We start from the raw sequence: 17,834 nt of genomic DNA, 5'->3' as shown, positions 1-17,834 counted from the left end.
TGGGTTAATTGTTCATTGTAAATTGTCCTATGATTAGGCTAGGGTTAAATTGGCGGGTTACTCAGTAACACGGCTCAACAGGTCTATTTCGCACTGTGTCGTGAAAAGGCAAATTAAATAAATGAGCAGAGATTGCCATATCCCATCTTTATCAAGCATGGTGACACAATTGTGAAATAATGAAAACAGAAGGAAGTTGCAGTGGATGCTTTGTGTTTTGGCATACCACTAAAGCAATTCAATAGATAACCCTGAATTCAAAATCACATAAATTGACAGTAACTTTTTGGACCCCGTATCTCAGAAAGGATGCGTTGTCATTGGATAGAGTTCAGAGGAGGTTCACAAGGATGATTCCGGAAGGACGAGGTCAACATATGAGAAACGTCTGGCAGCTTTGAGTCTGTACTCACTGGATTTTAGAAGAATGCGTAGGGACCTCATTGAAGCCTACCAAATGTTGAAAGGACTAGATAGGCTGGATGCGGAGAGGATGTTCCCAATGGTGGAGGTATTGAGAACTAGAGGGCACAGCTTCAAAATTGAGGGGCGACTCTTTAAAAACAGAGGTAAGGGAGGAATTTTTTTTAGCCAGGAAATAGTGAATCTGTGGAATGCTCTGCCATAGACTGTGGTGGAGGCCAAGTCTGTGGGTATACTTGAGGTAGAAGTTGATAGTTTTCTGATCAGTCAGGGCATCAAAGAATATGGGGAGAAGGCGGGTGTGTAGGGTTGAGTGCGATCTGTGATCAGCCATGACGGAATGGTGGAGCAGACTTGTTGGGCTGAATGGCCTAATTCTGCTCCTATGTCTTATGGTCTAACTAAGACTGAGAACATTACATTCAGGGTCACTTAGACTCATTTTGAACCTTTTTGCAGGGAACACATAGGAATTGACAATTAGAGCTGATTCAGACATAAATGTTTTTATTGTAAAAGTGTTCATATTATGCTTACATTACATGTTTTGCAATATGCAATAACTGTGGCATCTACTGGAGATTAGGAGAATTACAAACAACTCCAACACCTTAAAAGAGTGCAGATACTTTTTGGGAATTACTTCCTTCAGTTGTCTTTCTTGGTAATTCTGTAACGAAAATCACAGGAATTCATGCCAGTCAAGCTGTATTCTCGCATGAATGATATAACATATTAAAAGTATGCAAAAAAAAGGATTGACAATGATTTGGCAACATACACCTGACCGGAGACATTATCAACAATGGATGCAATTGTGAAATTAAAACCTGTAGAACAGAGTATTAAAAATCTCTGGTGAGCAGCGGGTACTGTGAAAGACCTGATCTTTGAGCCTTCAAGGTTCAGCAGCTGTGTGTTAATGTGCTATAATTATCAGCATCCAGCTGGTGACTTGCTACTTCAGCTGCATAGCAAACTCCAAGCATTCGGCTGCTAGAGTACTGGTCCCACGGAGTGTCATCCAGCCTGCTGGTGGATTAAGGTTGAAAGCCCAACAAACCAGCACCCCACTAGTTGCAATAAGTACAGCAACATTAATCTATACCAACTGGGGTTCTTTTGACATCTAAATCAGGCCACTAGAAAAAATCCAGAATAAATAAAAATGATAAAAGGGCATAATTGATACAATGGCTCAACTAACTAATTTTAAACTTGTAACTGCTGGAGTGTGTGTTAGCCTCTGCCCTAAATGAAATTTTAAAGTCTGAGGAAAGAATGTGCTACAGATTATATCCAGCACAGTGCTTCACATCACTTGAGCCACAATCTGTCTAAAGATAAACATACAGCAGTACCTTTTCAAAAACTTTTGACTGTTCGTTCATGGTTCTCAATGATGTTAGTGTTCAATTATATCATTTAAAGACATAAAGCAGGGGTTCCCAACCTTTGTTAAGCCATGGACCAATACTACCAAGCAAGGGGTCCATGGGCCTCGGTTGGGAACACCTGCATAAAGCATAAATTTCACCAACCGTGTACTCAAACGTGCAGTGTACATCAACGAACAACCATTACGTTACATTTCAAGTGTAGGAAGGTCAGATATGAATTGCCATTAAATCTTGAAATATCTGATTGATATCTCAACTGATCACTGAGCTCGAAGGGAGCTCGCAATGATCTGACATTACAATTATTTACAAGGTGCCATTACAGACATTGTGTTTCTTTTAGAAAATAATACAATCCATAGAAATCATGTCATAATACTAGATTAATTTACCACTACAATTTATATTAAAGATTTGAAACTGTAGATTCAAATTCCTAATCTTCATATAAAATCAATGCTTTAAACATCCACTGACTGCCTGCCTAAATTACAGTTATACATATATACGTCATTGCAATATTTACACTCTGGTGCAACTTGCAAGAGACAATTATAATCGATTGTATTTTCTATAGGCTTCATGCTATATATATAAAATCACAGTTTAAAGTAACAAATCTTGCTGAAGATTTCAATAGTGCTGTTAACATGCTGTTTGTTCTATAACATTTCCTGTATACTTTTAGAATATTGCTTTGGCATACAGTGGCAGTGAACACATTTTTTATAATAGGATGAAAAGAACATGTTTTTCATGACATCAGGATATCTTGCAGCGTTTCACCACAACTGAAGTTCTTTTGTTGTTTCGTTCTTGGCGTCGGAAGCTACAGCGCTCAGTGTGTGAATTGCAAAGTTTGGTATACTGTGCAAAACAAAGCTGAGCAGATAATTTGTTTGAACAACATCGGGTAAAGACACTGCCACGAGAACTTTAATTATCTACGTAAAACAGCAGATGGCTTTCAACTTGTCATTTAAACAAATGGCAGCTTTACGCCTAAGTGTCAATTTCAATCACGGATTCAAAAAGACACAGAAAACATGCAGAATTCCAAACTAATGATTGGGTTGTTAGCTAATAAGTTTTGCTGCTTATTAAATTCCTTGATTTGGAGGATTTTCACAGAGCAATTGGATATCATCAAGATGCACGTTATCGCCCTAGCAGTCACCCTATTCACCAAATTGCTATCAGGGAGACGCTACAAGTCCATCACCAGGACTGCACATCATCTCTGAAGCTTCTTTCCTGTAGCTACCCAGCTTCTCAATAAAACTCACTCCGGTGTAATACCTGACTGTCCCTGCACAAAAGCCGTGAAATGGTTCCTCCTGCTCTCCTTGTTCTGTTGATAATTATTGAGTCTGTTCATATCTTCATATTTTTCAGTTTGATTGACACACGCTAATTGCCAATTGCTCATGGCCATTTGCACGATTGTCTTATTGACTGTTGTGTTGGCTGTTATGGTTTTGCCATCATCACTGAGACCTGACATCGTCATTCTGTCAGAAACCTCAAGGCAGGTGGTCATGACAGGACTGACTGTTCTTTGGGAAGACCAGATCGAGGAGGCGTTTGAGGCTGTTTGCACCGTTGTCTTGTAAATTGTTGGTTGCTATTGTGTTGCCTGTTATGTTACTGTCCTGTGTTTGATGCTTGGTACCGAACCACAAACAATTCTAGTTTGTTTCAGGGGAGAAGATTCCAGACGGAGATGAGGAGAAACTGTTTTTCCCAGAGAGTGGTGTATCTATGGAATTCTCTGCCCAGGGGAGCAGTTGAGGCTTCCTCACTAAATATATTTAAGAAACCGTTAGATAGGTTTTTACATAGTAAGGGAATTAAGGGTTATGGGGAAAAGGCAGGTAGATGGAGCTGAGTTTACGGACAGATCAGCCATGATCTTATTGAATAGCAGGGCAGGCTCAGTGGGCCAGATGGCTTACTCCTGCTCCTGCTCCTATTTCTCATGTTCTTATGTTTCACATACTGGCAATAAAGTGATAGTAATTCTGAATGGGTAAAACAGCACCAAGGTCAGATCATCTCAGGACAGATCTAGGGCAGCAAGTGCTCATTACTACCAAGTCAGTTCTGTACTACATTTCAACATGAAAATACACTATTTTATCAACTACACCCTGGGAAATCAGTTATGAAGGACAGTGACTATTAACTGTACATTTGCCAAGGAGTTATTGGAGGGAAAAATGCTGAGCAATTAAGCATGATGCTCCTGCTTATAATGATGTAAAGTGTCTTAGAAACGAACAGCACCTTTCAACAGCAGATATTAACCAACTTCTTTTGTTCTATTAAGTAAATGACATAAACTGCAATAAAGTGTTAAAGAAAGATTCCTTATTTGTCAAAGGCATACTGCCCAGATGTTGCACATTATTCAAAGTGGAACTTGCAAGTGGTGTCAATGAACTCAGACCAGGTGGAATGAAAGGACGACGAATGCTCCCAGAACTAAACGTTGCAGACGTGTTCATTATTAAATCAGTAGTGATCCACAAGATTCAGAAGAGTCTACCAGTTCAATTAATACTGATGAATGTCTGCTGGATAACATAAGGTAATTATTTCCGGCTTTGATGATGTTTTCATGGTGATGAGCTTGTGGGTGGTTCTCTGTGTAAATTAGCACTTTGTACAACCTTGCAAAAAGAAATTAAATATAATTAATTTGCATTAACATTCCTTAAACATAATTTCAAAAACATCCATAAGATCGTAAAACCATAAGATATAGCAGTAGAGTTAGATGTTTTGGTCCATTGAATCAGCTCGGGCATTTCATCACAGCTGATCTATTTCCCTCTCAGTCCCAATCTCCTGCCTTCTCCCTGTATCCCTTTATGCCCTGACTAATCAAGAATCTATCAAACAGATTTCAGATGTTTTTAAACTTTCTCTTCAGCTGGATGATATTTGTTTTTCATTTTCTAGTCATTCAACGCACATCTTACTTGCTTTCTCACGAGTCCTGTCCCAATCACGGCCCTTCAGTAGTCCATATGAGGTATGACTCTGAGGCTATTCCCATGGCCAGGTTTTAAGGACACAGACCAGTCCTGTACATCCATGGGTGGAAATGGTGTAATTCAAATAGATTACTTGCTTGGTGGAATAAAAGCAGGAAGGATGCACAAATGAAAAACAAAGGAAGCTGAAAGGAAAATGCTTTGAGTCCAATAAACTTGTAACTCAGTGTCAATACTACTAAACACACACACTCTTCCCTGTGCACTAACGTTAAATGTGTGCGAACTTAGCAACACACACAAAATGCTGGGGGATCTCAGCAGATCAGGTAGCACATATGGAAATGAATAAACCGCTGCTGTTTCAGGCCGAGATCCTCGTTCGGGACTTAGAAGGAAAGGGGGAGAACACCAGTGTTGGGGGTAGGGAAGGAGGACAGCTAGAAGGTGACAGGTGAAGCCAGGTGGCTGGGAAAGATAAAGAATCAGATAGGAGAGGAGAGTGGACCACAGGATAAAGGGAAGGAGGAGGGGATCGGAGGAGACAAAAGGCAGGTGAGAACAGGTAAAAGGTCAGACTGTGTAATAGAAGAAGAGGGGAGGGGGAAGGGAAGAAAATTTTGTGAACTTATTAGTCTTTGGTTATACACTTGTTTCCATTGCCATAAGTGGAGCCATAGGTATGAAAGTAACGATAAGTGTCAGCCAAATCTAGCAAATGCATTAAACAGCAGCAATCAAAGGTAAACCTCTATCTTATAAATGTACCTTTGTTTATTTTCACTCAGACCGGGGTTCCCAACCGGAAGACCACGGACCTCTTGCTTAATGGTTTTGGTCCATGGCATAAAAAGGGTTGGGAAGCCCTGATTAAGAGATAGAGCACAGTAACAGGCCCTTTTGTCCCATTGAGTCTGTGCTGTCCAATTACATACAATTAATCTTCAAAATGGTACGGTCTTTGGAATGTGGGAGGAAACCAGAGCACTCGGAGGAAACCCACGTAGTTACAGGGAGAACGCAAGAAGAAATTGGTGGAAATTGAACCTGGGTCGCTGGCACTGTAATACTGTTAGGTTGCCTACTATCCCCAATTGCCCCTAATATTGTCCCTTCTGTATTAACTTTTTGGGGAACACAGTACCTGGCAAAAATCTTAGGTATGTATATACGCTGGGGTGCCTAAGACTTTCGCAAAGTACTGTATTTGTCAAAATGGAGTGGAGAGCAAGTTTGTAAATCTGGTAGGAGCAAAGGATGCTCGGAATGGCGAGGTCAAGTACTATGGGAGGGTATGGGGCTGGTGGCAGAGGAGTGCCAGGGGCAGGGGTGGCACAGGTGCAGACACACCCAGCCCTGACATACCAAGCAAGGTAATTTGATTCCAAATTATTGGATTATTATTCATTACAGAATGTCTCTCTGGTACTTCCCACTCCATCCCCTCTCCCTTCCCCTTTTCGCAACCATGATTCCCTCTCCCTGTCCCCTTCCCACTCTCAGTCCACAATAGAGATTCAGATCAGAATCAGGTTTATCATCACTCACACATGTCATGAAATCTGTTATTATTTTACAGCTTCAGTACAGTGCAGTACATAAAATTATTACAGTCCTATGCAAAGGTCTTAGGCACCCTAACTATACATATATGCCTAAGACACTGTACTGTACATCCATTTTAACTAAACATACGAAAATTGCCACAAATAACACAATAGTTTTCTGGACAATAAAGTTCAAATGAACCAATTCCACTGCAGACAAGACATAGACACTTACTTTCATTAGTTCCTTCCTTAGATTTTCCTTATTTTTATTGTGGTCTGATGGAGCATCAGGCATTCGCAATATGGTGGCAAGCACCTAGGGGGAAGAATCATTTCCTTTAACTTCCAGAAGAACATCCAACTTATTTCCCAATTAGCACAAAACAACATCTTTGAAGGTGGTTTAACTTCACACAGTTGAATCGTTTTGTCATCTGACCCCATTCTAATCTTCACCCTCCTGCACGCTTAAGGCATAAACCCCTTTTTCCCTTTTGCTGATCACAATTCAATCTCCAGAAATCCTTTGTCAAAGGTTCCTCTGAAAATCTTCTTAACCTTCAATTCTTCTGGTAAGCTTTTGATTACCCAAATTTATCTTTCTTTGCTATAGGCATAGGGTTTCCATTTACCTGTCTGTGAAATTCTTCCAGTGAGTGGTCTCTCCGACCATCTTAACCCACTTGGCAGCTTCTCAGCTTCCCACACGGGGAAGCCTGGATGTACATATATACCCCTGTGTATTATCTAAGAGAGGATAGAACAATCTCCAGTTGTTGCACCAGTATGAACAATGACACCAGAAATCTCTGGATGTTTCAGTGCATCTCCGCCTGAGTGAAGGCACATCCATGAAAGGAGTTCAGGAGAAAAGACCAGAACTTGGAGACACCAGGCTTCAGCCTAATGAGACGGAACCTCCCTCTGGAACCTGACAAAGTGTAGGGCTTGTTCATACTAAGTACCTCAGGACACCTTCTCTGTGTGAGAGTAGACCACCTTAACAGCCTAGACCATGGAAATGCCTCCGGTCCCTGAAGATTGAGATAAGTCAGGGGCAGTTCCCTTATCCTACTGGAGAAAAAGTCCACGTGATTCTGTTTATTGTTTTCCAGGGATGAGGGTCATGATTTCCAAATTGGCATAGAGCAGTGCAGTGTTCGGGAACCTAGGATATGTGTGTATTTACAACGAGGAACCACAAGCATACTGAAGAGGTCAACATTTTACAGTAGGATCAGACAGGAAAGGCCTGGTTTTAGGAGTGGAATGGTGGTGTTAGAATTATCATATTTGTCAAAACTTACTTCATTTTTACTAAAGCAATATCCAATACATAGTTTGACTGAAGAACAACCATTATTAAATCCACATAAAAAATGCAACATACCTCCTCTTCGATTGACTTGTTTAATAACATCTGCAGTTCCTCCACATTCTGGATCTGAAGTTTGTTAATTGCCACAATTTGATCTCCATGTTTAAGTGCACACTTCTCATCTGAATATGCGACACTGTGGGCAAGATGAAGAATTTATTAGGAGGCCTTTATGACACACTTGACAAAATGACTGGCTGAAAAAGAAGGACCATTAGGATTGGAGAGAAAATGTATTTGGGGGGGCTGGTGACTTGTGTGAAATCAGCCACAAGGTGGCACCATTGCTCAGTTTCCCAGACCATGATTCACCCTGGCTTTGTGTTGATGCTGTACATTGGGCATAGAACTGTACAGCGCAAGAACAGGCCCTATGGCCCAATGTGCTGAATCGATTAGATTAGTTATCAAATAGCCAACTAAAATAATTCTTTATGCCTACACCACCCCGGCAGCACTTTTCAGGCACCCGCCACTCTCTGTGTAAAAAAACTTGTCCCTCACATCTCCTTTGAAAATACCCCCTCTCACCTTAAGTGCATGCTTTCTCATATGAGACATTTCAACCCTGGGAAAAAGATACTGTCTGTCTACTCTGCCTGTGCCTTTCATAATCTTATAAACCTCTGTCAGATCTCCTCTCAGCCTCTGCTGGTCCACAGAAAACAACCCACATTCGTCCAACTGATGCACGATCAATTACTCCAAAAGACTGGAAGTAGAGTAAATACTGAAAGGCTTTTATTAACAGTAAGTGGACCAACGTCCATGCTGAGTGTCCGTCCTGGACTGAGGGAGGAGCAGTGGCACAATCACCTTTATTCAGGGGTCTGTGGGAGGAGCCACAGGAGCAGTCAGCAGAGGGGCGTGTCCAGGCAGGTAACCCAGTTACAACCTATACATATGGTTTACCACACCAACCTCTTGTTATAGCACATGCCCTCTAATCCAGGCAGCATGCTGGTAAATCTCCATGCACTCTCTCCAAAGCCTTGACATCTTTCCCATAATGGGGTGACCAGAACCGTACACAATACTCCAGATGTAACCTAACTAGAGTTTTATAAAACTACATCACAACTTTCTGACCTATAAGGCATGGGTTTATGGAACACTAAACTGCACTTTTTCCCTTGTTGTCTTGGAGACGTATGTTTGCCCGAGCAGAATGCACAGAGGAAAACTGAATAGGGTGAAGCAGCCTTCTACAAAAAATCCTGAATTTCGCTGCATTCATCTCAAATGGATGGAAAATCATGCAAATTTTATTGCAGGCTGTACCTCCTATTTCCTGATTTCTTCTTTATGCAGAGTGTTGTGCACAAGAAGAACGTCTGCCACTTCCACACAGTCACTTACTTCATCTACAGTCTGCGCACAAGTCTTAGGTACGTATATATAGCTAGGGTGTCCACGGCTTTGGCACAGTACTGTGGTAATTTAATATATTGCACTGTACTGCTGCCATTAAAAAAAAAACAAAATTTCATGTCATATGTGATAAACCTGATTCTGATATGGGTCTCTAATGTGGACTGAGAGTGGGAAGGGGGCAGGGAGAGGGGAGTCATGGTTGGGAAAAGGCGAAGGGAGAGAGGAGGGAGCGGGAAGCACCAGAGCGACATCTGTAATGATCAATAAACCAATTGTTTGGAATTGAATGACCTTGCCTGATGTCTCAGGGCTGGGTGTGCCTGTACCCACACAACCCTCCGCCCCTAACGCTCCTTCTCTGCCACCTGACCCACACCCCGATCGTGGCACACCACCTCGCCATTTCCAACATCCTTTGCACCCTGCCAGTTTTACAAACTCACTCTCTGCCCCATGTTGACAAATGCAGTTCTGTGAAAAAAATCTCAGGCATCCTAACTATATACTAAGACCTTAACACAGTAAAACCCAAGACTTTAACACAGTACAGCATGTTCTTTGTCCTTGACAGTCTGTCAAGCTGAAGAATGACAAATTATCAGTGTGAGCAATTTGCAGGTCGTATGAATGTCTTGTAACAAGAAACTTAACAGTATTCTGGTTGTCAGCACTGAAGCTAAACAGGAAATGAAATGTGCTGTTGCAAGCACATTTTGTAACACTCACAAAACAATATTCTGTGGACTGAATCTGTACTCCAATGGCATCAAATATTACCAAAATGCATAAGACTGCCATTGAGTCAGCTTCGCTCAAAACACCAATGCAGTCCAGGTCTCTGTACAGCTTTTCCCTCTTTGTACGCTGCAATATGGAAATATCCTCTTTTCTGAGCAATTCTGAACTAACATTTGTTTTAACCAAGTGAATATTATATATCTTTATTCACACCTTCATACAAAGTATTTTGCAACAACTTAGAAGGAACAATTTTTTTTATTTCATGACTTAGTTTGTGTTGGTCTTAAAAGTTTCATGATATGTTAGAAGAAGAAAAAAATCAAAAGTGACTTACCAAACTTTGTTCTGCACTTCTAAAAGTGAAAGATTGGTTTTGAAGTCCTGTTGGCAAACAGCAACGTTCAATTTTAGCAGCTTGGTTTCTTCTGTAATTTTGCTGAGAAATAAAGATTTGTAAATATTGAGAATAATCTAGTGCAAATATCATCAAAATAAGTTTGAGATTCGTGTTGACCTGAGAAAGCTAAAATCTGTTTTGAAAAGTCTCACAGGTCATGTGTCCAAGTAATTAATTGTTGGACAATACAGTTCTGTAGTCAGCCACTGGGCGTAGAGGAGTATGCACGACTGACTCATGTGATCTACAGATAGCTGAAGGTCGAGGTCCCTACATGCCTGCCTTGGAATTAGAGAACAAAGAATTTCATCAGTTACTTTTGTCAGGCGTGGATCCTGCCAAACATAATTAGTCCAATCTTGGCTAAAATTTACAACACGGTAGGAGGCAGTTCTGTCCATTAGGTCCAAGACACACCCGCCGCTGTCTGCAAGGAGTTTGTGCGTTCTCCCGGTATCTGGGTGGGTTTGTTCCGGGTGCTCCAGTTTCCTCCCATAGTTCACAGTTCGCAAGTTAATTAGTCATTGTAAATTGTCCCGTGATTATGCTAGGGTTAAATCAGGGTTTGCTGGGCAACAGGATTAAACTACTCATAAACTACTCTTCCTTGCTCAGTCCTCTGAGAGAAATTTTTCATCAGAATCAGGTTTAAAATCACTGGCACATGTCGTAAAATTTGAGAAATTGAGCTTACTGCAAAATAGCAACATTAGTTGATATGAAGACAGTGGGATCAAAGAGGCTACCCTCATCTTAAATTACCCAACCTTTCCCAGGCAGAGAGAATTCCAACCAAGAAGTGATATTACACCATTGCTGTGGAGAATTTGCGCCAGGGGAGGAAGGAAGAAGGCTTTCTTACCTAATCAATGCTTCCAAGGCCTCTTTGGTAGGTTGTTTTCCCTTGTTTGATTCTTCGAGTGGTGACTGATAATAATGTTCATGAAGGGAGCCACCTGGAAACATGTCATCGCTGAACGAAGAAACCCACTTGTCAGTCACATGTTCATCTTGTACCGTGCTGCACTCAGTTCAATACCGTCTTAAACAATACATTCAGCCAGGGCTATTCCTTGCTAAATAAGCAAACTAATGTAAAGTACATTCATCCCTACACACAAATATTTCAAAGTAAGCAATATTTGGAAAAGTGTAAATAATATTACGTTTCATTAATTTTGTACTTTGATGTTTAATTTTGTGTCTTTTTCCCGTTTTTGCGACTTGTTCTTTTTTTTTGCATGTTGGGGATTTGATGTTTTTCTTTCAACGGGTTGTATACATTGATAATAAATGTACTTTGAATCTTTGAATTATGATCTTCTAGGTTTTACCTTAACCATATACAAATTGTTGTGTGTCTGTTTTATTTAATGTCCTGTCATGTTCAAAAGAAATTCATTTATTGAGATACAGCATGAGATAATCCCTTTGAGCCAGCGGCAGGGCAGCCCACCGCTTTAACCCTACCCTAAGCCAGACGGTCACAGGGAGAACGTGCAAACACCTTACAGGCAGCTACGGGAATTGAACCCAGGTCACTGGCAAAGTGTTGTGCTAACCACTTTGCTACCGTGCTGTGCCAAGGTAAGTGTTTTTGCTTACTGAGTTATGTCACAGCTGGGGTATTGCATTCATTTCTGGCCACCCCATTCTAGGAATGAATTTGAGGCTTTGGAGAGGATCTGGAAGAGGTTTACCAAGTTGCTGCCTGGATTAGAAGGCATGAGCTATAAAGAAAGGCTGGGTAACTTGCGGTGTTTTCTCCGAAGTAGTAGAGTTGAGGGGAGATCTGATAAAGGTTTAAGGTTATGAGAGGCATAGTCAGCCCACGGTTGAAATATCTAATACTAGAGGTCATACATACGAGGTGAGAGAGGCTAAGTTCAAAGATGTGCAGGCCAACTTTTAAAAAAAAAATTTAATCACAGAGTGGTGGGTGCCTGGAATGCACTGCCCAGGTTGTGGTGGAGGGAGATACGATCGAAGTGATCAAAAGGCTCTTAGATGGACACCTGATTATGGAGCAAATGGAAAGATATGGCCATTGTGCAGGCAGAAGAGATTAATTGGAAATTTGATTACTAATTTAATCAGTTTGGCACAGCATCGTGGGTCTAAGGGCCAGTTCTTGTATTGCACAATTCTACATTCTATGCTCCAAAGTCTAAAGCTCCAGGAGGTTTCACCAGTCCTGATAAATTATCACAAATCTGAAATGTTGAGTATTTCTGACAGTGTTACTATCTGTTGCAGAATTCTGACATCTGCAGTGTTTCTCTTCAAAAAAAATGATAAAAACTTGTGGAAATATTAATTTCAATGTCATCTCACCACTGGGATGCACAGATGAAGAAAGCAGAACTCAGCTCCATAAGCAGTATTAAATCAAATATTTTCAAGGGTGATAAAATGGTTCACACCCACACCGTGCAACTCCCTAGCATTCAATTGCAAACTTGCCTCAAATTAGAATGCCTATTGAAAAGTATCTCAAGTTATTTGCAAAGTATAAAATTATAACATGGTTTTATTGGTTATACAACTTGGATGGAGTGGCAGTGCTGGTAGTTTCTACAAGTAAACATTGATTACAAACATTATCAAAGTTCATTTATGTTGCCTTTAAGTACAATAAAATTGATGTAGAACTATCTAATGAATTTAACAGACTTGTATCAAAATGTTTCCTGGGATCTATCCATCATATGTATAACAGAGTAGCAAATGCAATTTGTGTTGTGTTTCAAATTTATTTCCATTAATAACTTTTGTTCCTGAGAATTTTCCATTGTCATACCCAAAAGCCCAAATCTAATCTATTGCCCGATTCTGTACCATGATTTCCTAACTCATATCAGTTGTGCATTCTGTGCAGAAAGGAAAGTAATTACATCTTATTATTTACTGGAGTTTGAAACCAATTTACATATGAGTAATAAAAGGCATAAGATAGAGAACAGCCAAATTGCTTGTAAATTGCATTTAGGGAGGCTGACTGCCCTCAAAGGTAAACAATGTCTCTTAAGGTTGGGATCAATCTTGTCAGATATAATTATGTTAGAAGTACATACATTGCCTTGAGATTTACATAATTGCTTTCATCAGAAGATCCAAGAGAGCTGATAGATGAAACCGAATCATGCCAGGCTTTACTGTAATAATAAAAACATTGACATGTAGTTGGCTTAACTTTCAAAGTCTTAACCCCTATTTTTAATTTTATTTTTCACATAATCATCATCATCATGTGCCGTGTCATAGAAAAGTTTGCCAAGAACAATCATGGTCATGGAAAGACCATAATCGCCCATGTCATACGACACGGCACATAACAAACAAGTGGTTGCACTGTACTGCTGCCAACTTATGTCAGTGCTAGAGCTGACTGCCCAACAAATGTTTAACTGTCACACTTGTTTGACGATGAGAAAGGCCTCAAGCCCATTTCAGGAACAGGAGAAAATCTGCAGATGCTGGAAATCCAAGCAACACACACAAGATGCTGGAGGAACTCAGCAGGCCAGGCAGCATCTATGGAAAAGAGTAAACAGTCGACATTTCGGGCCCAGATCCATCAGCAGGACTGGAAAAAAAAGATAAGGAGTCAGAGTAAAAAAGGGAGGAAGGAAGAAGGTGATAGATGAAACCGGCAGAGGGGAGGGTTGAAGTAAAGAGTTCGGAAGTTGATTAGTGAAAGAGATACAGGGCTGGAGAAGGGGTAATCTGAGAGGACAGAAGTCCATGAAAGAAGGAATAGAGGGATGAGCACAAGAGGGATGTGATAGGCAGGTAAGGAGATAAGGTGAGAGTCGGAAATGGGATTGGGGAATGGTGATGGAGTTGGGGGTGGCTTTATCAGAAGTTCAAGAAATCGATGGTCATGCCATGAGGTTGGAGGCTACCCTGGATGGAATATACTGTGTTGTTTCTCCAACCTGAGTGTGGCCTCATTGTGATAGTAGAGGATGGATGGACATGTCAGAAAGGGAATGGGAAGTGGAATTAAAATGGGTGGCCACTAGGAGATCTACTTTTTCTGGCGGATGGAGTGCAGGTGCTCAACGAAGTGGTCTCCCAATCTGCATAAGGTCTCCCTGATATACAGGAGGCCACACCAGGAGCACCGGATATAGTATATGACCCCAACAAATTCACGGGTGAAGGGAGGTGTAGGGGCAGGTGTAGTACTTATTCCGCTTGCAAGGATAAGTGCCAGGAGGGAGATCAGTGGGGAGGGACGAATGGACAAGGCAATTGCGTAGGGAGCGATCCCTGTGGAAAGCAGAAAGTGGGGGGGGGGGAGGGAAGGATGTGCTTGGTGGTGGGATCCCGCTGGATACATATTGCAGAAGTTACAGAGAGCTATGTGCTGGACATGGAGGCTGGTGGGGTGGTAGGTGGTAGCCTATTTGAGGTATGGTCAGTGCTTTGAGATTTTATTTATTTTTGCCAATATGGCAGAAGGTGAACTTCCAACTTATAATGAACTTGATCTTACAACAGGAAGGGCAAAGACAGAAGAGATACTCTTCAGAGATAAACAAAACGTAGTGTGGTCATATTTTTGTTACTACTCAGCTCAATTTTAAACAGGATCTTATATACCTGTTAAACAAGCACATTGTGATCTCCAAAACAACGAACAAAGAAGGCGATTGTTAGAACAGGAGAAAATCTGCAGATGCTGGAAATCTGAGCAACACACACAAAATGCTGGAGTTTGTTACTAATCAAGTCAATTTTTAACAGGATCTTTATGTACTGGTTAAACAAGCACATTGTGATCTCCAAAACAAGGAACAAAGAAGGCGCTTGTTAGAACAAGAGACAACCTGCAGATGCTGGAAATCTGAACGACACATACAAAATGCTGGAGGAACTCAGCAGGCCAGGAAGTACCTATGGAAAAAATTCCTGCCGAAGGGTTTTGGCCTGAAACGTCAACTGTACTTTTTTCCATAGACGCTGCCTGGCCTGCTGAGTTCCTCCAGCATTTTGTGTGTATTGTTAGAACATATATATCTTTCTAATTACAGAGGCCTATTATGTTAACCACAGAAATTCTTTGATACTCACATTGTGGACATGGGCTCATAGATCCCCGAGTCAGCCGATACCACCTTATTATTTCTCCAGTTCTAGATTTGTGTCAGGAAAAAAACTGAATTAGCTTCTAAAAGGTTAATAAAAATTAGCCACATTTTGCAAACGTACTGTTAGCTTTTAAAATCTCCAACTATGTGACAAACCCAGAGACGTTCATATTCAAAACTGCTTGTTTAAGTGTTTTGAGTTTGGGCTAGTTACAGTATTATGTCGATCAATCTTTGTTGAGTGTTAAAATATTGCCTAATGAATACATTAACCCTGGTGATCTGGTTTTTTAATGTATCAGTTTCCTGGCATAAATCCTGCAAAAAGAAATGCTATTTTTAAAATTTCTTATGCAATGGATCTGAAGGAATTTTGGCAACTTCTAAGTAAAATGAGATTAAATGGCAAAACAGGGACAGGGACAGGCAGAGTTGTTGTCAAATGTTTCCTACGGAGGTATCAAATACAGAGTCACGGTGCTATCATTTAGCCTAATCCCAAATGGAATTAGAGAGGATAGTCTGTCCTCTAATTTCACTTTATTTCATCTGGTTTAACATATTAATACAGTTTTCCCAGATGACAGAAATGATAGTCGACTCCTCCTGGTGGGGCTCTACCACCTCCTACCTGCAGGTGAGTAAAGGCAACACAATAATGCCTCATTAAACATTAGTGGCAATTTACTCCCCATGACGAGGCGTACAAGAGCAAGATAGATCAGCTAGTTGAGTGGTGACACAGGAACAACATCAGTAAGACCAAAGAATCGACTGTGGACTTCAGGCAGGGGAAGCTGCAGGAACACACATCAGTCCTCATTGAGGGACCAGCAGTGGAAAGTGTGAACAATTTCAAGTTCTTGGATCTATCCTGGGCGCAGCATATGGAAGCAGTTATAAAGAGGGCTTGACAGCAGCTGTACTTCACTAGGAATCCGTATATCATCGACAACTCTCAGAAACTTCTACAGACGTACCGGGGAGAGCATTCTAGCTGGTTGCACAGGAATGGAAAAAGCTGCAGAAAGTTGTAAACTCGGCCAGCTCCATCATGGGCACTAATCTCCCCAGCATCGAGGACATCTTCAAAAGGTGAAGCCTCAAAAAAGTTAGCATCCATCATTAAGGACCCTCATCACCCAGGACCTGCCCTCTTCTCATTGCTACCATCTAGATGGAGGTACAGGAGCCTGAAGATACACCCTCAACGTTTCAGAAACAGCTTCTTCTCCTCCGTCATCAGATTTCTGAATGCCCAATGAACCTATGAACACCACCTCAATATATTTTCCTCCTTTTTTTGCACTATTTATTTGTTTATTATTGTTTTTATTATTTGTATTACATTGTGCTGCTGCCACAAAACAACAAATTTCACGACCTATGCTGGTGATAGTAAACCTGATTCTGATTCTTGCACATTTCAAATGTGTTGGGGCACTTTACATCTTTTACATTTTGCAAATAATAATTTTTGAACCACAGTTTTGCCATTTAATGTTTCCAGATGACAGGATTTGGTAGTTTTGTAGATTAAGTAATTAATGAATATTAGTGAGAAGCTTCTATTGCTGTCATCTAATTGACCTGGAAGTGATTGACTTACCAGGCCTTTCCTGAGCACAAAGATGTGCTGATCAGTTTGGTGAGCTGGAGTTGTGAATAAGCACTGACCAGATTGGTAAGGTGGAGTTATCAATAAGAACCATCAAGTAAGGATTGCTAATGTCCCTCCTTTGATACTTTGATGCTGGTAAGCCAGTTGTGCTTTAACAACAATCCAGTAGCTTCACAGCCACAATTACAGACACCAGATATGATTATTATTACTATTTCTTTTTCTTTTTGTGTTTGCAGTTTGTTTTTTTTTACACACTGGTTATCTGTCCGAACTGTTGGGAATGTCTTTCAATGATTCTATTGTGTTTCTTATATTTACTATGAATGCCCACAAGGTTGTGTATGGTGAGAGATATGTACCTTGGTTATAAATTCACTTTGAACTTTGATTTGTTTTATTTAACTGATAGACACAAACTCAAACTCAGGTTTCTGGATTGATAATTCATGGCTTTGGGTACTGGTTCAGTAATTTAACAGAAGTGTTAATATAACCACAGTGGGGGAAAAAACAAGTAGGTAAGGAGCAAAATTTTTTTAAGAAATCTGTCAAACTTACAGCAGTTACAATCTTCCTGGGTACATCATAGTGGGATGGTGGCTCTGAGGTAGGCAGTGAATAACTACGTAGCTTTTCTCTGCTGGCCAGTTCGGGTGTGGGCTGCAAGTAAGAAAAGATGAGCGAAACAACTTATTGTTTTGATACCTTTGCAGAGCATATAGAACATTACAGCATACGACAGGCTCTTTGGCCCATAATGTTGTACTGACCTTTTAACCTACTCCAAGATCAACCTAACCCTTCCCTCCTCCACAGCTCTGCAATTTTGTTTCATCCAGGTGCCTATTTAAA

General features: G+C 40.8%; 1 protein-coding gene across 2 annotated transcripts in view; it reads right to left on the bottom strand.

Annotated features, from left to right (window-relative positions):
- Positions 1-914: 914 nt before the first annotated feature.
- Positions 915-17,834, bottom strand: part of LOC140185823 (pleckstrin homology domain-containing family S member 1-like) — a 32,683-nt gene continuing 15,763 nt past the window's right edge. For both annotated transcript variants that reach the window (XM_072239574.1, XM_072239573.1), the window contains 8 exons: positions 17,541-17,642; positions 15,342-15,403; positions 13,337-13,417; positions 11,125-11,235; positions 10,200-10,301; positions 7,763-7,886; positions 6,605-6,688; positions 915-4,495 (listed from right to left, as the gene is read on the bottom strand). In XM_072239574.1, coding sequence (XP_072095675.1) covers positions 4,442-4,495; positions 6,605-6,688; positions 7,763-7,886; positions 10,200-10,301; positions 11,125-11,235; positions 13,337-13,417; positions 15,342-15,403; positions 17,541-17,642 — 720 coding nt within the window. In that variant the 3' untranslated portion in view covers positions 915-4,441. The remainder of the gene's footprint in view (positions 4,496-6,604; positions 6,689-7,762; positions 7,887-10,199; positions 10,302-11,124; positions 11,236-13,336; positions 13,418-15,341; positions 15,404-17,540; positions 17,643-17,834) is intronic.

The sequence above is a fragment of the Mobula birostris genome, chromosome 21 (genome assembly GCF_030028105.1).
Source record: "Mobula birostris isolate sMobBir1 chromosome 21, sMobBir1.hap1, whole genome shotgun sequence".
Classification (NCBI taxonomy): domain Eukaryota; kingdom Metazoa; phylum Chordata; class Chondrichthyes; order Myliobatiformes; family Myliobatidae; genus Mobula; species Mobula birostris.
This window is presented reverse-complemented; position numbering and strand designations above follow the sequence as displayed.